Below are 21,100 nucleotides of genomic sequence, written 5' to 3'. Positions count from 1 at the left end.
CATCCAAGTCAGATCTGGAGAAGCTTCTGGGATGAAAAGAGAAACGTCTTCAGATAAAAACAAAACCAGAAATTCCAGTTGCCTCTTTAAAAAAAAAAAAAAAAACATTTTTGGGACGTTCTTCCTATGTTTAAGCCTCCAGCACCCTTATCATTTTAGTTGTTGTTCTGAGCACTTTCCCTAAAAGTCACATCTTTTTGGGGGGCTGATGTGACCAAACCTGGGTGCAGCATTCCAAGCAGGGCCTTACTAAGGCTTTATGGAGCAGTCCTAGTACTTCACGTGATCTTTCTTTTTTTTTTTTTTTTGGTAAATTTTATTTGAGTTTTCACAAAAAGAAAAGAAATACAATTAAAACATGTTTTTTGAAAGCAGCATAATCCCGGGTTACATTTCTCCGTACAGACACATATTCAGGTTCATGCTCATTTTTATATTCTATTCCATATTTTATTACTATTTTACATTTTCTGCATGGCTTCTCCCGTCTTTTAATTTCCTCAATTTTATTGTATTTATTTCATCTCAATTCAAATAATTATATTTATATTTTTTGTCTGTCCTGTTTCAATTGTCTATTATCTTTTCTCATTAAACAAAATTTCTCCTGACGCCTTTATATCTTGACACCTTTATATCTTTCCCCTAAAGTTATAACACTCAATATAATACATAACTTCCATTCGGATTCTGCTTGGTACATTCTTAAACTACACACAGTATTCTTAAAAAAAAAAGAAAAGAAAAAATTATAAATGTATATAATTAAAACAACATTCCATTCCAATTCAATTCCATCATTAATATTAATATTCATTACAGTCTTAACATTTTTCACGTTACTTTTCGATTAAACATCATACTTCTATGGGAACAATTATAAACTTTCCATAATCAATTTCCCCCCCTCTTTACATATTTTATAAAACATTGACTAATTAAAGTGTTCTTAATTCTATGTGGCGAGATTGCAACATCCCCGGAAGGAGAGCGAAATGAAAGGAACTGACTGTTGAGAAGTGCAGAATCAAACATGGCCGCTGGGGAAAAGTTGGTGTGTAAGACAAAACACCGGGTGGAAGAAGGGCAGGACAAGGCAAGTGGGGGGTGTCCCTTCAAATGTTGGGTGTGCACAGGGGCCCTGGAAGGCTTAGCTAAATAGAGCAACGGCTCTGCTCATCCACAATGCCCAAGGAAAGGAAGAAACCCTGACACTTTCCCAATAAACAGCACACAGCTCTAAAAGATGGTGTGTGTGTGGGGAGAGGGAGAATGGGGGAGGGAACACCTTCCTAGCTAGAAAGAAAAAAGGGCAGAGGAAGCCCCCTCCTCTCTTGCAAAATGCTCTGGGACAGACCGATATGCCTGTCCCAGCTTGGGCATTGAGGAAAGAAAGATTCTCAATTCCATTTTGCACCGAGAAGTATATAATATAGAATATATGTATGTATGTGTGTGTGTGTGTGTGTGTGTGTGTGTGTGTGTATGTATGTGTGTGTGTGTGTGTGTGTGTGTGTATATATATATATATATATATATATATATATATATATATATATATATATATATATATATATATATATATATATATATATATATATATAGAGAGAAGGGTCATGCATAAGTGCACCATCGTGCCTCTCGTCCCTGTCCTATTGTCCGTATTTATTCGTGCCTATTTCCTGTATTCTTACTCATGTTTATACTTATAGCTATTATCTTGTAAGCAATGGACAAAGCAAATAAATAAAATAAATAAAAATAAAGGAAGGAAGGAAGGGGGAAGGAAGGAGAGAAAAGAATGGAGGGAGGAGAGAAAAGGAGGGAGTGGGAGAAAGGAAGGAAAGAAGGAAGGAAGGGAAGGAAGGAGAACAGGAAGGGAAAGAAGGAGAGAAAAGAATGGAGGGAGGAGAGAAAAGGGAGGGAGTGGAGAAAGGAAGGAAAGAAGGAAGGAAGGGAAGGAAGGAGAGAAAATAATGGAGGGAGGAGAAAAGGGAGGGAGTGGGAGAAAGGAAGAAAATAAGGAAGGAAGGGGAAGGAAGGAGAGAAAAGAATGGAGGGAGGAGAGAAAGGGAGGGAGTGGGAGAAAGGAAGGAAAGAAGGAAGGAAGGGGAAGGAAGGAGAGAAAAGAATGGAGGGAGGAGAGAAAAGGGAGGGAGTGGGAGAAAGGAAGGAAAGAAGGAAGGAAGGGGAAGGAAGGAGAGAAAAGAATGGAGGGAGGAGAGAAAAGGGAGGGAGGGGAGGAAGGAAGGAAAGGAGAGAATACCCAATTCCTAAGAGGGGTGTGCATAGGGGCACCATCATGCCTACCGTCCCTGTCCTATTGTCCCTATTTATTCATACCTATTTTCCTGTATTCTTACTGGTGTTTATACTTATACCTATTATCTTGTAAGCAATTGACAAATCAAATAAATAAAATAAATAAATCTTCTCTCTTCACAAAAGTGAAATAGCGCTCATGCATCATCACAAAATCTCCAGAACCGTAAAGCCTACAAACTTGAAATTGGGCATGTAGGTTCCTCTTGGCTTCTACGGGTTCACTAAGAAAGGAATTTTTCCAAATGACCATCAGAGCATTTAGAGTATTTCCTATATGATTATTATTAACACGCTCTGATGCTAAGGAGTTCTACTCCCCCTCCCCACCTGAAAAGAAATCTCTTCCAAATGAAAAACACAAGCAGAGGAGTTTTAGTTTTAGTTTCACAGCAGCAACCAGCTTCAGTACAGAACAGTTGAGCTAAGCCACGCCCAGGGTCCTTTCTGTCTCCTTCTTGCTCACACAGCAAATACTCTTTTGGTTTCCAAACAGCCCTCAACTCTCTCACACACTGACAGGATGCTAGCCAGATGAATACAGATGGATGCTGGTAGGCAGAGGCAGAATTCCCCCCCCACTTATTTTCTTCCTCAAAAAATAAGCCCAACCACATAGTGTCAAGCATGGATATCCAGCTAGATTTTACCAAAACCAAGTGGTTACAGCATAAGAAAAGCCAGATCTGAGGATTCCCCCATAAAGCCAAATGGTTTTTTTCTTCTTCTCCTGGAGCTGGCTCTCCTCTACCACCACCCCGGTCATCTTGCTAGTGTCCCAAAAAATTCAAATTAGTTGTTTGGCAACGGTTCTAAAGATTGGCGCCTCTTTGGTGAGTGTTCACATTCAGTTCCCACGCCCGGTGTCATTGGGATCGTTCAACCGTTGTCTCTGATTGACACTTCTGGTTCCTGTCATCTCTCTCCCCTCTCCTTTCCCTGTATCCTCCATTCCCCCTTCCCCATTCCTTTATGGCAGACTGCCCTCAGAGGGAAATAAAGCCGAAATACTGTGATGGCTGATCTGATTCGTCACGCAGGAAATCTCGATCACCATAAACCTGATCGATAATATTGGCTGAAGCCACCCAGGACCGGGATATATTTATTTATAAAGCTAGCTCGATATCCGTGCTTTGCTATGAAACTATGTGGTGGGGCTTAGTTTTTAGGGGAGGAAAATAAGGGGGAAAAATTCTGCCTCTGCCTACCAGCATCCATCGGTATTCCTCTGGCTAGCATCCTGTCAGTGTGTGAGAGAATTGAGGGCTGTTTGGAAATTGAAACATGGAAACTGAAAGAGTATTTGCTGTGTGAGCAAGAAGGAGACTGCAAGGAGCCTGGGCGTGACTTAGCTCAACTGTCCTGGACTAAAGCTGCCTGGGGCTGTGAAACTAAAACTGAAACTCCTCTCCCCTGCTTCTGTTTTGCATTTGGAGCAGATTTCTTTTCAGGTGGGGAGGGGGAGTGGAACTGAAAGAGTATTTGCTGTGTGAGCAAGAAGGAGACAGCAAGGAGCCTGGGCATGGCTTAACTCAACTGTTCTGTACTAAAGCTGCTTGGTACTGTGAAACTGAAACTGAAACTCCTCTCCTCTGCTTGGGTTTTGCATTTGGAACAGATTTCTTTTCAGGTGGGAAGGGAGAGTATAGCTCAATTTTGGTTTGTAGGTTGTCATACTGCATAATTTGCAACAACTACAGCATGACTCAGCCAGTAGATGGCAGTGTTTGTAGGTTCGCTAGGTATAATCTATGCTCTATGCTCTATGGTCTTTTTGTTCAAAAGAGAGTTTATGTCATAGTGACAGTTAAAACAGTTAAGTAGCAAGTCCACAGTGACAAGCAAGGGACTTTTTCATTCTCCAGGGCTACCCAAAACAGAATTTCTAACACAAATCAAAATGAATTCCTGCATCACAACCTAAGACTCCGGCTAAATGTTGTTGAGCAGTGGACATCTTCATAACCATAATTGTTTGTAAAACAATGGTAAGAACTGTTCTTTGCAGGGGCTGTTTTAAAAAAGGATGCTATTTTCCCCAAAGCAGTTTCTCACCTGTGCCCAGATGCGCATGTTTGGTGCTGGATAATTCCTTGGAATGAAGAAACTGACGGCGTCGACCAGAAGTGGGATTCAGCTGGACTGGTTCGGGCGAACCGGTAGTTCCGGTGATCATTTGACCCCGTCCACCTGGCTCTGCCCTACTCTGTGATTTCCATGTTTTTGTTGTGGTTAGCCGGCAGCAGGTGCGGATGGCTGAGGAGAGCGAGGACTCAGATGAGGGGCCAGGACCATTAGGGAGTGGACTGCTGCCTTCAGAGATTGTGGGGGCTGGCAGCAGCAATGAGGAGGTTCCTGAGGAGCCTGTGCCAAGTGTGTGTGCGCACAGGGCTGCTTGCAGGAAAGAGCATCTGCAGCAGCACAGGCGACTCGGGAGTAAGGCTGAAAGGTAATGGCCCCTCCTTCAAGAAGATAAAAGCCAACTGTGAAACGAACATCTTTGCAGAAGGCAAAGACATTTTGAAACTCCAGCCTCGTGGACATTCTAGTATCCTGAGTTTATATTTGAAGATTCTTGTATTGCAAATTGGCGGCCTAAGCCAGTTCCCCAAGGGAAGCCAGAGACAACCAGAGGCAATCAGCCTCAGAAAAGCAGAGACAATTAATTTTTTTGCAGTTTATTACCAATTCTGAATTACTACCAACCTGCCTTCCATTGAGGACCTGTATGCTGTATATATCTATCTATATGTCTAAACAAGTAGCATCTGGAATGCTTCTCCCTCCCTCCCTCTCTTAACTATCTGTCTGTCCGTCCATATATCCATCCATCCATCCATCCATCCATCCATCCATCCATCCATCCATCCATCCATATCTAATAAGAACAAATGAAGTTATTATTACCAATCTATCTATCTATCTATCTATCTATCTATCTATCTATCTATCTATCTATCTATCTATCTATCTATCTATCTATCTATCTATCTATCTATCTATCTATCCCTGTCTGTCTGTCTGTCTGTCTGTCATTCTATCATCTATCTATCTATCTATCTATCTATCTATCTATCTATCTATCTATCTATCTATCTATCTATCTATCTATCTATCTATCTATCTATCTATCTATCTATCTATCTATCTGTCTGTCTGTCTGTCTGTCTGTCTGTCTATCTGTCTGTCTGTCTGTCTATCTGTCTGTCTATCTATCTATCTATCTATCTATCTATCTATCTATCTATCTATCTATCTATCTATCTATCTATCTATCCATCCATCCATCTATCTATCCATCTATCTATCATCTATCTCTTTCTATCTATCTAAAAGGAATTCTTAATGTCATGTCAAATCTCTCTCTCTCTCCCCTCCCCCTCTCCCCCCTCTCATTTTCTATCTAAAAAGAACATGAAGTTTTTATTATTATCATTCTTAATGTCATGTCAAATCTACCTACCTACCTACCTACCTACCTACCTACCTACCTACCTACCTACCTACCCTAAGTATCTCCTGACCACCACCCTAGGATAATTTGAGGCTAAACGCTGGGCACAGTGAAGACGATCTCAAACCCACTAGTCTAAATCTTAATTGAGATTTTTTTTTCCTTTTGGTATTTTGTGCAGTGTTCATCTACTTCAACTACACTGCACACTATCTATGTCAAAAGTTATAAACGCAAAAGGAAAAAAAAAACACCTGCTTTGGAGATTCGTGCAAACCCTTGGCTGGGCTGGGCTGGGCTGGGCGAAGGCTAATCCTTCCGAGAGGGAAATCAGTTAGGCCCAGCCACCAGAAGAGCCCTGAACGTCTTCGGGACTTTTCTCTGCATGAATGGCCATGGGGGATGGATGGGCACAGGAAGGATGGATGGGGGAAAAGGATAAATGGGGAGGAAGGAGGGAATGAGCGAAAGGAGAGGAGAGGAGAGGGGGGCCAACCTGCACCCTCCCCAGCTCTTCAGTTGCAAACTTTCTCTCTCTCTCTGTGCGTGCGCGCGCGCGCGCGGAGACCACTTCCACTCAGACCCCACTTTTCCGACCCCAAAGGGCCTCGGTCCCGGGACTCCAGGGCGCTCTGCACAAGCTCAGAGGGGCACCTGTTCCGACTTCAGCCCAGAGCCTCGGGCGGAAGAGCGAGGACGGGCCGGGCCAGGTGGCGCACCTGCCGCGCCCCTCCCCGCTTCCTCCTTCACCTGTCCACGAAGCAGGATTTCCTCCTCCGCCCCCGGGCGAGCCGAGTCCCGCGGGCAAGAGCCATGGACAGCGCCGCGGCCGCCCGATCCCTGCTCAGCCTCTGCCTACTGCTTTGGGTGAGTCGCTGTCCCGAACCCGCCGAACCCCGCGGTATCCTCTTCCTTTTTGCCCCAAGGTCTCGCCTGGCCTCCCGTTGGGTCCGTTTGCGTGGATTCCAGCTGCGGAATCCGTGTCAAATTGAGAATGAATGAGCTGGAAGGGGCCTTGGAGGTCGTCTAGTCCAGCCCCCCCCTCAAGCAGGAGAATTTATACTATTTAACAGATTTAACAGGTTAACTGAGTTGGAAGGGGCCTTAGAGGTCTTCTAGTCCAGCCCCCTGCTCAAGCAGGAGAACCTATACAATTTCAGATAAGTGACTGTCTAGAATCTTCTTAAAATCCTCCAGTGATGGAGCACCCACCATTTCTAGTGGGAAGCTGTTCCACTGGTTAATTGTCCTCACCATTAGGAAGTTATTCATTCATTCCAGGTTGCTTCTCTCCTTGGTTAGTTTCCATCCGTTGCTTCTTATCCTGCCTTCTTGGTGCTTTGGAGAATAATTGGACCCCCTCTTCTGTTGGGGCAGCCCCTCAAATACTGGAAGACTGCTATCATGTCCCCCCTCTTTTCTCTAGACTAGCCAAACACAATTCTTGCAGTTGTTCTTCCTATATTCTAGTCTCCAGGTCTTTAATCATCTTAGCTGCTCTTCTCTGCACTTTTTCCAAAGTCTCAACATCTTTTTTGTAGTGTGGTGACCAAAATTGGATGCAGTATTTCAAATGTGGTCTTTGTTAAGGCTTTATAAAGCGGTTCTAGCAATTCATGTGATTTTGATTCTATGCCTCTGTTTATACAATCCAGGATTGTATTAGCCTCTTTGGCTGCTGCTGCACGAGGCTGGCTTAAGTTTAAGGGATCATCCACTAAGACTGCAAGGTCCCTCTCATGGTTCCTGTTTTTGAGCCAGGTCTCACCTGATCTGGACTTATACCTTTGATTTTTCCTGCTCCTTCTCCCATTAATTAATTCTATTAATTGTTAGTATTAATAAGTTTTTAATTAATGACTTTCTAACATGACTTTCATGGCTAAGGTGGGACTAGAACTCACGGTCTCCTGGTGATTGGCCCAAAGTCACCAACTGGCTTTCATGTCTAAGGCGGGACTAGAACTCACCGTCTCCTGGCGATTGGGCCAAAGTCACCAACTGGCTTTCATGTCTAAGGCGGGACTAGAACTCACCGTCTCCTGGCGATTGGTCCAAAGTCACCCAGCTGCCTTTCCTGCTTAAGGCAGGACTGAAACTCACCGTCTCCTGGTGATTGGCCCAAAGTCACCCAGCTGCCTTTCCTGCCTAAGGCGGGACTAGAACTCACCATCTCCTGGTGATTGGCTCAAAGTCACCCAGCTGCCTTTCCTGCTTAAGGTGGGACTAGAACTCACCGTCTCCTGGTGATTGGCCCAAAGTCACCCAGCTGGATTTCATGGCTAAGGCGGAACTAGAACTCACTGTCTTTCCATTTCGAGACTGGTGCCTTAACCGCCAGATCCAACTGTCACACCAACCAAGTGCCAACAACTATTGAAAAGCTTAGCCTGGAAGCACCCTTTATAAGCATATAAATTCAATGAATAAATGCGTAACTTGGCAAAAAGGTCCAAGAGAGAATGGCTTCTATCCGTGGTAGGATACAATTTTTTTTACTACTGGTTCTGTGGGCGTGGCTTGGTGGGCATGGCTTAGTGGCATGGCAGGGGAAGGATACTGCAAAATACCCATTCCCTCCCCACTCCTGGGGGAAGGTTACTCCAAAAGCCCCATTTCCACTCCACCCCACTAACCTGCTTTCCAGCTCTGTTCTCCTGTGCAGGGCAACCAAAGAAGACCCACCAATCAGCTGGGACTCAATGGGAGGCAGAGAAGAGATGGGGGCGGGGCCAGTCAGAGGTGGGATTTTCCGGTTCTCCAAACTACTCAAAATTTCTCTACCGGTTCTCCAAAACTGGTCTGAACCAGCTGAATACCACCTCCGGCTTTTATAAAGATCATTAAAAACAACTCCTTAAGCAGGTCTGGAGCCTTAAGGCGAAGTCCAACAATTCTTCTTTTTCTCCCTTTAGAAAAGCGGGATAACGTTTGGGAGGGAAACCTGGCTGACCACGCCAATAACTCCGGAGATTCAGCGCCAGACATTTTCTGAGGATTATATTCACCTGAACGTTCAGGACAAAACGTTGCGCAATAGCGTTGGCATTTCGGTGTCCTATTTCTGCTCAAAGCCATGCGTCGTAACTTTGGAAGCGAAAGCCTCCTTGGAATTCAGGAACACCATGTCGGTGTACAAGAAACGATGGGAAGGCGGTCACGTCCGGAAGAATCGAACCGTCAACTTGACGTTCCCAAACAGCATGGTCTTCAGAGACGATTATCTGATCAAGCGATCCTTAAATGTAGACTATGTGATTCTCTATGCCTGGATTACTCACAAGGAGGCCATGGTGCACCATGCTCCGCGAGCGGAAAGCTACTGGCATGCCGTTGTACGGGATTACAGTTTTTTGGATCCGGTTCCACCTTTCGAGCGTCCCTACAAGGAGCATAACAGGTGCTTGACGTGGAACACGGAACAGGCATGGAAACTCCAAGCCAACAGGATACCTCGGTGTCCTCGCGAAAATGGTAGGGATGCACGGATTCCTTCTCACTGGCAACCCCATTGCGAGTTTGCAGCGATTGGGTACAGGGTAGCTTTCAACTCAGAAAACATTTCTATGGTCTTTTTAGAGTTGCCAGCCGAAAGGGAGAGGGGAAAAGGGTTTGAAAGAGCAGTGCGGCAGCTTGGAAATTGAAAGTGCATTCCATATATAGTTTTTCAGAGATAGTAACTAGGTGACTGAAGTTTCTGCCGTGCAAAACTCTAACTGGAGAGCATGATTGAGGACTCTGGGCTATGGATGCGTCCCATGGGAGACTATGAATTATGGTGCACCCAGAGGGATGGGGGAAAACCAGGGTCAAGGCTGACAGTGAATTATGTGTCTCAGAGTCGGCTACACCCAGGTAATGCCGACATGTTAACTCCCAAATAAATCCTTTTGAAGTTTTGGAAGTTTGGCTCTAGACCAGGGGTGGGCAAACTTTTTGGCTCGGGGCCGCATTGACTTTTAAAATTTGACAGACGGGCCGGGTCAGCACAAGATTTTTGGGAATCGCCCCCCTCCCCCCTCTTCTCCTCCTTCCCCTCCCCTCAGAGGCCCCCTGAGTCAGGAGTTGTTGCCTCGGGAAGGGAAAGGCAAAAAGGAAGACCCGTGGCGGTGCTTTGCAACGGGAGCAGCGGCACCGGAGGCTCAGGCTCAGCGGCTCCTGGTTTTGACTTTTCCTTCCCAAGGCAACGCGGGACTGGAGCCGCACGGAGCTGCGCCGGCAGTAGCAACTCCTGACAGCCCCAGCCGGACACCTGAGCGGAGCCCGGGCGAAACTGCCTGTTGCTGCTGCCGGAGCACCGCCGGGTCACCTCCTCCAAGCAGCCCGCCCGCCCGCCGGCTTCCCTCTGCCGCGCGGCTCGGGGCCAGGCGCGAGTGCCCACGAGTTAAAAGGAAGCCGAAAGTTGCTGGGAAGTTGCTCGGGTGCTGGGAGCAGGTTTTTAAAGTGCCGCCCGAGCAAAGTTTAAGCAGCCCGCCCGCCCGCCGGGCAGAACCCTTCCTGCTCCTCGGCGGAAGACGCTCCAGCCTGCAAACTTTGCCTTTGCAAAGTTTAAGCCTGGAAGCCCCGGAAACCCAAGCAACTTCCCAGCAACTTTCGGCTTCCTTTTAACTTGCAGGCGCTCATGCCTGGCGGAGGGGAAGCCCGGAGCCTCCTCCAAGCAGTCCGCCCACCCGCCCGCTGGGCTTCCCTCTGCCACGCGGCTTGGGGCCAGGCGCGAGCGCCCGCGAGCTAAAAGGAAGCCGAAAGTTGCTGGGAAGTTGCTCGGGTTCGGGGCTTCCAGGGCTTTGCAAAGGCAAAGTTTGCAGGCGGGAGCATCTTCCCGCCGAGGAGCGGAAGGGTTCCGCCCGTGGGCGGGCAGGCTGCTTGAGCGGGCTGCCGTGCGGCTCGGGCGAGGTGCGACCGCCCGCGAGTTAAAAGTTGCTGGGAAGTTGCTCGGGTGCTGGGAGCAGGCTTTTAAAGTGCCGCCCGAGCAAAGTTTAAGCAGCCCGCCCGCCCGCCGAGCGGAACCCTTCCCGCTCCTCAGAGGGAAGACGCTCCAGCCTGCAAACTTTGCCTTTGCAAAGCCCTGGAAGCCCCGGAAACCCGAGCAACTTCCCAGCAACTTTCGCTTCGTTTTAACTTGCGGGCACTCGCGCCTTGCCCCAAGCAGCCCGCTCCAAGCAGCCCACCCGCCCGCCGGGGGAACCTTTCCCGCTCCTTGGCGGGAAGACGCTCCAGCCTGCAAATTTTGCCTTTGCAAAGCCCTGGAAGCCCGGAAAACCGAGTAACTTCCCAGCAACTTTCTGCTTCATTTTAACTCGCGGGCGCTGCGCCGCCCGAGCCGCATGGTGGAGGGGAAGCCCGGAGCGCCGCCGGTCGCATCCTCCAAGCAGCCCGCCTGCCCGCCCGCCCGCTGGGCTTCCCCGCTGCGCGGCTCAGGGCCAGGCGCGAGCGCCGGCGAGTTAAAACGAAGCAGAAAGTTGCTGGGAAGTTGCTCAGATGCTGGGAGCAGGCTTTTAAAGTGCCGCCGAGCAGGACCGCCGAGCCGGGAAACGGGCACCAAGGCAGGGCAAGTCTCCACCAGCAGCGGCCTAGCTTTAGGTGGCTCCAAGCAGCCCGCCCGCCCGCGGGTGGAACCCTTCCCGCTCTCGGCGGGAAGACGCTCCAACCTGCAAGCTTTGCCTTTGCAAAGTTTAAGCCTGGAAGCCCCGGAAAAAAGGGGATCGGCAGGGACTCACCTTCGGAGAGGTCGCACTCGAAGGTGATTTCGAACTCCCAGCCGAGGCCTTTGCAAATTTCTTTTCTTTCCTACCCCTAGATCGCTCCGCACTGTTTTGCAGCTTTGGGGGCCACGCGGCACAGGGGCAATACGCCACGCCCAGCGATTTTTTTCAGGGGCGGGCCGGATTGGACTGACCAATGGCAGCAATTTTTTTCAGGGGCGGGCCGCATTGGACAGACCAACGGGCCGGATGTGGCCCCCAGGCCGTAGTTTGCCCACCCCTGCTCTAGACTCATGATTTAATTGGCGTGACTGCTGGAATCTTGACAGCTAGCCGACTCAGAGGCAGAGATGGGGCCAGGGCCATCTGACAGTTATCAGCTGCCTTCGGAGTCAGAGATCGGTAGGGAAGAAGAACAGCTGGAGCTTGTTCCCAGTGTACGCATGCACAGAGTTGCCAGAAGAAGGGAACAGTTAAGGAACAAGGGTCAACTCGGGAGTAAGGGCACAGGTGGACGGTGAATGGCCACTCCCATAGGGAATAAAGAGGAGCAAAAGGGGAGTGGGTTTTGCAGGAGACAATTAGTTCAATTCATTAGAGTTCTCGCCAAGTAACTACTGCTACAGTGTGGCGTTAGGAAGCTATCTGCCTGGTAACTCTCCAAGCCTGATAAAGGTCTGTAGTTGTGAAATCTTTTGAAAGACTGTTTGTCAAGACTTTGCTGGAGAGGAATTCCCTTTGACCTAAATAAAAGGGGTTTTATCAGGACAAGGAGTCGGCTTCATGATCTTGGGAAGCCCAGGTCAGAACAAGACCCAAATTTGGGACAACCATTACATATCCAATTCTCACAACCGTCAGAGCCATAGTCACAGGATCAGAATTTGGGTGCTCGTCAGTTGGCATGTATTTATGATGGTTGCAGAATCCCAGGGTCACCTGGTCCCCTTTTGCCACCTTCCCAGCCAGTTCCTCAAAAGCAAAGGCAGTGAAGGAGACTGGATTCACTCAACGACTGCACGGTCCCCTTAACAATGGCAGTGTTTCATCAAAGAACTGAGTGAGAATATTAGCGAAAGAATTCTTGAGGGTTTGTTTTGTCCCCACCCCTGCCCGCAAAACCAATCAAAATGACGCACGGAAAGTATTAGTTCCCTTAATTGCATTAAGAAGGGTCTTATTTTTTTTACAGATCTGATGGAGATCAACTTTCCATATGCATCTAGTGGAGAGGGGACAGGCATTGTGAAGAAGTTTCAGAAGTTTAAAAACCGAGAGCTTGAAGCCATGCGGAAACATCACCTTAGTTATCCAACGTAAGCCATTCCCTAAGGATAAATAATTTTTATTCTTTTCTCTGAAATGTGTATAGGCTCTATAGGGGAGCTGTGTGTGGCCCCCACGGGCTCCGTTTTCGCTGGCAGAGGGCTAGCAAAACAAACTAAAAACAAAACCAAAAAGGAGAAATGTTTCCCCTTTGCATTTGAGTAGGCAAGAAGGGACAGGAAAGGAAAAAAGGGAATGTGGAAAGAGAAAGAAAAAGAAGGAAAGAGGGGAAGAGGGGAAGAGAGCAAGGAAGGAAAAAGAAGGAAAGAGGGGAAGGAAAAAGAAAGGAGAAGGAAGAGGGAAGGAAAAAAGAAGGAAAGGAAGGAAGAAGAAGAAAAGGAAGGAAGGGAGAAGGAAGAGAAGGAAGGAAGGAAGGAAGGAAGGAAGGAAGGAAGGAAGGAAGGAAGGAAGGAAGGAAGGAAGGAAGGAAGGAAGGAAGGAAGGAAGATTATAATGAGAGGGAGGGAGAGTCTGAGGGAAGTCCTGCCTTAGCACTTGGCCACCACAGGTGCCCCTGACACAAGTGACGTTGGGCTGGCCATGCCCCTAGCCATGCCCCCTGCCCAGTGGTGGGATTCAAATTTTTTTACTACTGGTTCTGTGGGCGTGACTTGGTGGGCATGGTGTGGCTTGGTGGGCATGGTTTGGTGGGCATGGCAAGGGAAGGATACTGCACAATCCCCATTCCCTCCCCACCCCACTAACCTGCTTTCCAGCTCCATTCTCCTGTGCAGGGAAACCAAAGAAGACCCACCTGATCCGCTGGGGCTCGGGAGGCAGAGAAGAGAGGGGGCCAGGGCCGTCAGACTGTTTTCAGCTGCCTTTGGAGTCAGAGATCAGTGGGGCAGAAGAAAAGCTGGAGCCTGTTCCCAGTGTGCAGAGCTGCCAGGAGAAGGGAACAGTTAAGGAATAAGGGTCGACTTGGGAGGAAAGGGGGAAGGTTACTGCAAAATCCCCATTCCCTCCCCACCCCACTAACCTACTTTCCTGCTCCATTTTCCTGTGCAAGGCAACCAGTGAAGACACAGCCAATCAGCTGGGACTAGGGAGGTGGAGAATAGATGGGGTTGGCGGGGCCAGTCAGAGGTGGGATTTGCCAGTTCTCCGAACTACTCACAATTTCCACTCCCAGTTCTTCAGAACTGGTCCGAACCTGCTGAATCCCACCTCTGATGCTGTCACTTACTACATTAGTCCCAATTTCACTTCCTGTGCAGGAGAGAACTTAGCATAAGTTCCATGGTTTCAGAACAGCCATCACTTTCCAAAACCCTCCTAGGCTTTATGTCTGTTTCCCATGAAAGACACTCTGTGTCTCCATGCTTGGTTCCTTCTCTGTCCTACGTGTTGGGTTCTAAGACTCTCTCTGTTGTTGGGCTGCCCCACCCACTCACACACACACACACACACGAGTGTGGTTTAGAGCAGTGGTTGCCAACTGGTGGGCTGGGGTCCACTGGTGGTCCATGAGAACATTTTGGTGGTCCGCAGAGAAATGTCTCCCCCAAAGCAATTAATCCAGGCTGTGCAGGAACACAAGGCTGCACCGCCCACATGGTGCACCTACCGGCTGGCTCCCACCCTTCAGCCAAGCGCAAACCTTACCTTGAGTAGAGCCACATGAGCTGGAACTGGAAGGTAAGACCAACGGCAGGGGAGGGAAATCCGTCCCGGGGTGGACTGCTGACATTGTTGGGATAGTCGGTGCCCTATTCCAGAGCTGCAGTAGTCACAGGACTGGCCCTTTGGTCATCCCGGAGCAGCTCCTCCAGTCCACGGCAGGCCAGTACACCCAGGTGGAGGAGCAGTTGCTGCAGGATGACCAAAGGGCCAGTCCTGTGATTACTGCAGCTCTGGAATAGGGGACCGACTTTCCCACCAACATCAGCAAGCCACCATCAGTCAAAATTCATATTAGTGGTCCACGGGATTTAAAATTATGAGTTTGGTGGTCCCTGAGGTCCAAAAGGCTGGCGACCCCTGGTTTAGAGTTTATTAAGGTTCCCCAGCAATTCCCTTCACCCAGCCTCAGAACTGTCCCAAATGAATCCAGCCACAAGCAGGCCAAGATCATCCCACAAGGCAATGGCTAATAGTCCACAAAACAATGGAAAGTCACTCCAAAAAATAAGTCTGCCAAACAAACTAAAATCCTCCAGGCCAAACTGAAATACACCCACAAGAGCTCATTTGGCAAGAGAAGTTCAGAGTCTCTACAAGGCCCAAAGTCAAGCAGGAAGCATGAGGAACAAACACACACAGCCAGAAACCAAAGAGGTTGTTCCCAGCAATGCCTCCCTCTGCCTGCCGCGGCAAATAGCTTTCTGATGCAGCCCCTTTAAGATGGGCGGGGCCTTCTCCTGAGCTATCTGGCAGAACTCCATTGCTCTTGTCTTTTCTCTGCCTTGCATGCTCTCGGATCTACCATGGAAGACAACTCTTCACTGACCGTCAGCCCCTGCAAGCTGTCCCCAGCTGCAGTTTCCCGTAAATCTCTTTCGGCTGGCTGTTCAGAGTCATTAATTAACCCAGTTCCTGATGTGCCAAGAATGAGGTCATCCCCTCTTGAGTTCTGAGGAAGAATCTGAGGATTTGTCCAAGGGAGACATCGCCCTTGTCCCTAAAATATCTTGGACATTGCTAATCACTACATGGTTTGTGAACAACTGTCGCCTTTTCCATCTCAGCCTTAGTCATTGTTTCTTGTATCAATAGATGTCCTTCAACAAAAGCATCTCAACGGACCATTTTCCATTTAGGTGAAGAGATAAAACCAACATCTCATCTGCTTTGAACTGATTGGATGTTATTCAGGTAGTCTCAGTGGTCAGTGAGCTGTTTCTCACCAGTGTTTTGTGTTTGTACAGCTTTACAATCTCACTATGGCTTTATTTACTGCACTTCTGTGAGAGAGCGTTGTGTGGCATCCTGTATTTCATCGATTCAGGAGAAATGTACGGCACCCCTGCTTTATTTCTAACCAATGAAGGTAAGAGGAAAAAAATTCCAGGTGGACTGAATTAACACTGCCTTAAGATACAAAGCAAATTTAATTTGATTTTTTTACCCCTCTCCCCTAAAACCCTTCTTAAGAAAGTCAGTCTGGTAGAAGGAACTTGACTCTGGATTTGATCTAGATGGGTACTTATAACCATTGCAAAAGATGATTCTTATTCTTTTACAATTGGCGCTTCTGTGCTTTTAAGATGAATACAAAAAGTTTAGTGCACAAGTTAGGGTTTTTCCAAAAAGTTTGGTTGACATTGTCAACCAGTGGTTCTTAATTTGGGACACACAGACCCCATGTGGGCCTATGAATAGTTTTCAGAGGGTCCATTAAATTGGATGAGAAAAATAATATTTTTCTAAAATATTTTATCAGGGGATGACCTCATTATCACACATTAGGTTCCAAGTTAAGCACTCAGGCCTATACAATAAGAATCTAGTCAACTAATGAGTCAGCACAGAAACTAAAGCTTTGACTGCTTCTGGGAATGTAATGACCCCAGGCTTATTCCCAGTGGTGGGATTCAAAATTTTTACTGCCGGTTCTGTGGGCATGGCCTGGTGGGTGTGACTTGGCTTGGTGGGTGTGTCTTGGTGGGTATGGCAGGAGAAGGATACTGCAAAATCCCCATTCTCTCCCCACCCCACCGATCTGCTTTCCAGCTCCGTTCTCCTGTGCAGGGCAACCAAAGAAGACCCGGCCCATCAGCTGAGACTCAATGGGAGGCAGAGAGGAGATGGGGGCAGGGCCAGTCAGAGGTGGGATTTTCCAGTTCTCCGAACTACTCAAAATTTCCACTTCCGAATGGGCTGAATCCTACCTCCACTTATTCCTCTCTTGACTCTGCCTCCAGGCTCTGCCTGTCCTTCCCCAACCTATTTAAAACACACACACACACACACACACACACACACACACACACACGTGTGTGTGTGTGTTTTCTTAAGTTTTCGCGGGTACTTATGTGTATGGTATTCAGCTTTGTTCGGGTATTTTTCCACGTCATTATAGTTGTGCTTTTAAAGTTGTAGCAACGTTTCAGCAGAATCTCATCTGCCATCATCAGGGTTCTGTATAGTGTTCGACGTGGGAAAATACCCAAACAAAACTGAATACCATACATATAAATACCCGCAAAAACTTAAGAATGAATACATACATACATACATACATACATACATACATACATACATACATACATATATATATAGGTGTGTTCGAGTCTTTTCCTGTGTAAGATTAAGAGTATCTTGGCGACGTTTCAGTGAGGTCCCACTCACCATCCTCAGGCTGGTGCTTTCGGCTTCGTGCCAGTACAAGCAGTGTATGATTGGAGCTGCTGTCTCTCTATAAATACTGGTGGTGGGGGCTGGTGTGCTGGGCTGGTTGGCTGTGCTGCTGCCTCTTAATTGGTTGATGGAGTTGATGTTGGTATAATGGGCTGTGTGATGGCCTTGTGAGTTTTGTTGTGGAGATATCCTGGATCTTGTGCTGTAATCTCCTGGGTCATTTGTTTTGTAGTGATCTTTTTTCCATTAGCCTCTCATGTTTTAATGGCTTGGGTAATGGGTTGTGTGATGGGCTTGCGAGTTCTTTTGTTGTGGTATCCTGGGTCCTGCGTTGTAATCTCCTGGGTCGTTTGTATTTTGATCTCTTTTCCATTAGCTTCCTGTGTAGTAACGGCTTGGGTAATGGGTTGTGTGATGACCTTGTGAGACTTATTGCTGTGGTATCCTTGGTCTTGTGCTGTGATATCCTGGGTCATTTCCTGTGTTGCAACTTCTTGAGTTCTTGTGGTGTAATTTCCTGAGTTTTCTGATGTGATATCCTGAGCGGGTGGCTGTGATGTGGCATTCTGGGTTTTAGTCTGGCTTCGAGTTTGGGGTCTGGGTCTGTGTTCTTGGTGTGTGTCAGCTTGTTTGGTTTTGGGGTCGGGGGGTGCGACAGCTGGACCTTGCTGAAACATCGCCAAGATACTCTTAATCTTACACGGGAAAAGTCCCGAATACACCTAGACCTACATACCTGTACCCGTGAAAATCTATGAATCTATCTATATATATATATATAGATATCTATATATATATCAGGCTTCTGTATAGTGTGAATAGAGCGTATACAGTGAATACAGTGTATGTATGTATGTATGTATGTATGTATATATATATATATATGTTTTCTTAAGTTTGTGTATGTAGTATGTGTATGTGTATGTGGCTTCAGATGTGATGGCATGTATATAAAGACTATATATATATATATATATATATATATATATATATATATATATATATATATATATATATATATGATATATTATTTTTAAAACATTGGATAACTGTATTTGAGTGTAATTAGAGTGTGCAGATTTTGCCAAACCCCAAAGAGTCATCAGGAATCAGGAATCCAGCTCGACTGGAAAGAGATTGTATGTATGGTGACCAACTGTTCATCAGTGAGAAATCTACTAAGTAACTTCATGGGTTGGGGATCATATTTCAGGTTATCTTCACATCCAAATGCACCTTGTCAAAGGAGGGGACCTTGCAGCGAAGACTACGTTCCCCCTTCCTCTAAAGCGGTGGTTTCGACTTGACCTCTCCGTTAATGGACAAGAGGTATCTCTCTCTCTCCCTCCCCCTCTCTCTGTTTCTCTCTCTCCCTCCCTCCCTCCCTTTGTTTCTCTCCGTCCCTCCCTCTCTCTCTCCCTCTCTCCATCTATTTCTCTCCCTCTGTCTCTCTGTCTTTCTCTCTCTCCGTCTCCCTTTCTGCCTCTCTCTCTGTTTTTCTCTCCCTCCCTCTCCCTCTCTATGTCTGTCTCTCTCCCTCTCTGTCTCTGTCTCTCCCTCCCTCCCTCTCTTTGTTTCTCTCCCTTTCTCCCTCCCTGTCTGTGTTTCTCTCCCTCCCTCTCTCCCTCTCCCTCTCTGTTTCTCTCCCCCCTCTCTGTTTCTCTCCCCTCCCTCCCTCTCACTCTCTGTTTCTCTCCTTCTCTCCCTCTCCCTCTCCCTCTCCCTCCCTCTTTCACACACACACACACACTACATTGGTTTTATACAATACTAGCATAATTGTCTTGCCTTCCCAAAAGAATTGTGGATATTATAGGAGTACATTTTTTCTATGAGAGAGGTGAGGAAATTGCAATTGCTCTTGGTTCAGTTGTGCCATTGTAACAGCTATCTTTGGTAGCAAGCTTAGATGGATACTATGGCTTAGACAGAAACTTCCTAAGGGTTTAATAGGCATTTATTTATCCCACCAACAAACCAGACCATGAATCGTTGCCCTCTGAGGCACTGCATTGGCCCAGATTTTTACAAAAATGTTTATAGAGAGAATGTAAATTTGAGATGAACTCTTAAAAAATAAGCAGGACATCTTACCCCACAGATAGGATTTTGAACCTTTAATTTTTATCCTTCAATTGAACACTGTAAACCAAAACTTTCAGGCCAAAACTGGGCTTGTATTGATTCTGTTTATTCTATCATGCACATTTTCAGAACTAATATTTAACTTTTTCTTTCAGATTGACGTAACCATTGTTGGGAAGAGTATGAATATCTTTCAACATCAACTTTTTAAGTAAGGCCAACTTTTCCATTCATATAACAGATATATATATATATATATATATATATATATATATATATATATATATATATATATATATATATATATATAATGGATATATGCGTGTGTGTATGTATATGTATGTGTGTACACACACACACACACACACACACACATGGTGGCTCAATGACTAAGACACCAAGCTTGTCGATCAGAAAGGTCAGCAGTTCAGCGACTTGAATCCCTAGCACTGCGTAATGGAGTGAGCTTCCGTTCCTTGTCCCAGCTTCTGCCAACCTGGCGGTTTGAAAGCATGTAAACAATGCAAGTAGAAAAATAGGGAGCCCTTTGGTGGGAAGGGAACAGCGTTCTGTGTGTCTTCAGCAGTTAGTCATGCCGGCCACATGATGACATCTTCAGACAGTGCTGTCTCTTCGGCTTTGTAATGGAGATGAGCACCCCTCCCTAGAGCCAGAAACAATTTATATTTATATTTATATTTATATTTATATCTATATCTATATCTATATCTATATCTATATCTATATCTATATCTATATCTATATCTATATCTATATCTATATCTATATCTATCTATCTATCTATCTATCTATCTATCTATCTATCTATCTATCTATCTATCTATATATCTATCTATATATATATCTATGCAATCCTGCAGCATTCCAGAGCTGCAATGCAGGATTTGATTTCTCTGTTTTACCACTCTGGCTCTTTCCAGAATGGAAATCTAAAACAATGATTTGCCTTCTACTCTAGTTTTCAGCAAGATTTCTACTACAATGACACTGATGGGTACTTGGTTTTTGGGGGCAGTGGATACGTGCCAGGAATTAAAGGATATTTTGGATCAGTGAAATACTACCGTCTCAACAACTTAGAGACCAGAAGGGTGAGTGCATGAAGGATGAAAATATGGAGAGGCAGAGGGAGATCAATCTCTGCTTGACAGGCATTGTTTATAGCTGTAGCTTCTGATAACTTCGTGGACATTATGGCTTCTTAGCAGAAAAATACTGGAGTAGGATTCACTTCTGAATACAGAAAGTTCTAATAAAGGAGAATATTTGTAGTTCAGGGTCGACATGAGGAGTCCTTGGAGCTCTCTGAGCTTGCTTGTTTTCTTGCAGATGTTTTATGACCCAACTAGGTAACATCATCAGTGCTAGAAGGAGGTGGGATTTGCAGAAAGGAGGAGGAGGAAGAGAACTGTGGCGTCCTTGGTACTCTCTGAGCTTGGTAGCTTTCTTGTAGATGTTACCTTGCCCAAACTAGGTAACATCATCAGTGCTAGAAGGGAGTGGGAATTGTAGAGAGGAAGAGGAGGAGGAGGAGGAAGAGGAGTGCCAGCAGCTCCAGCAAAAAGTTTTTCTCTCAACACAGGCTAACAAGGCTGTTGTCTACCACACCTATTCATCTCCACTAGGGTGGGGCTTTGCTAGCAGTGATGGCTCTTCCGTCCCAAGAACTGGCCCATAGATTTCCACTGCTCTCCTCTCCTCTCCCTTCTGCACATCCATGTATCAGATACTAGACCCAGCTGTTCCTCCTCTTCTTCATCAGCCACTTTCTTCGGTCCCAAGGAACTGCCCATAGATTTGCACTGCTCTCCTCTCCCTTCTGCGCATCCATATTTCAGGCACTGGACCCAGCTGTTCTTCCTCTTCTTCATCAACCACTTTCTTCTGT

At 46.5% G+C, this 21,100-nt stretch overlaps 2 protein-coding genes across 3 annotated transcripts in view; one reads left to right on the top strand and one right to left on the bottom strand.

Annotated features, from left to right (window-relative positions):
• CPZ (carboxypeptidase Z) overlaps positions 1–6,459 on the bottom strand; it is a 31,710-nt gene extending 25,251 nt beyond the window's left edge. The window contains exon 1 of the mRNA XM_087963418.1: positions 6,034–6,459. The gene's annotated coding sequence lies outside the window, so the exon portion shown is untranslated. The remainder of the gene's footprint in view (positions 1–6,033) is intronic.
• Positions 6,460–6,537: 78 nt separating this feature from the next.
• Positions 6,538–21,100, top strand: part of SEL1L3 (SEL1L family member 3) — a 51,983-nt gene continuing 37,420 nt past the window's right edge. For both annotated transcript variants that reach the window (XM_087963434.1, XM_087963433.1), the window contains exons 1-7: positions 6,538–6,646; positions 8,695–9,253; positions 12,674–12,797; positions 15,675–15,796; positions 18,320–18,435; positions 19,347–19,402; positions 20,171–20,303. In XM_087963434.1, the coding sequence (XP_087819560.1) occupies positions 6,593–6,646; positions 8,695–9,253; positions 12,674–12,797; positions 15,675–15,796; positions 18,320–18,435; positions 19,347–19,402; positions 20,171–20,303 (1,164 nt within the window). In that variant the 5' untranslated portion in view covers positions 6,538–6,592. The remainder of the gene's footprint in view (positions 6,647–8,694; positions 9,254–12,673; positions 12,798–15,674; positions 15,797–18,319; positions 18,436–19,346; positions 19,403–20,170; positions 20,304–21,100) is intronic.

The sequence above is a fragment of the Notechis scutatus genome, chromosome 4 (assembly GCF_049901735.1).
Source record: "Notechis scutatus isolate UNSWTSFEM ecotype Mainland chromosome 4, rNotScu1.2, whole genome shotgun sequence".
In the NCBI taxonomy this organism is placed as follows: Eukaryota; Metazoa; Chordata; class Lepidosauria; order Squamata; family Elapidae; genus Notechis; species Notechis scutatus.
The sequence above is the reverse complement of the archived record's forward strand: the minus strand, read 5'-3'. Positions and strand labels throughout refer to the sequence as shown.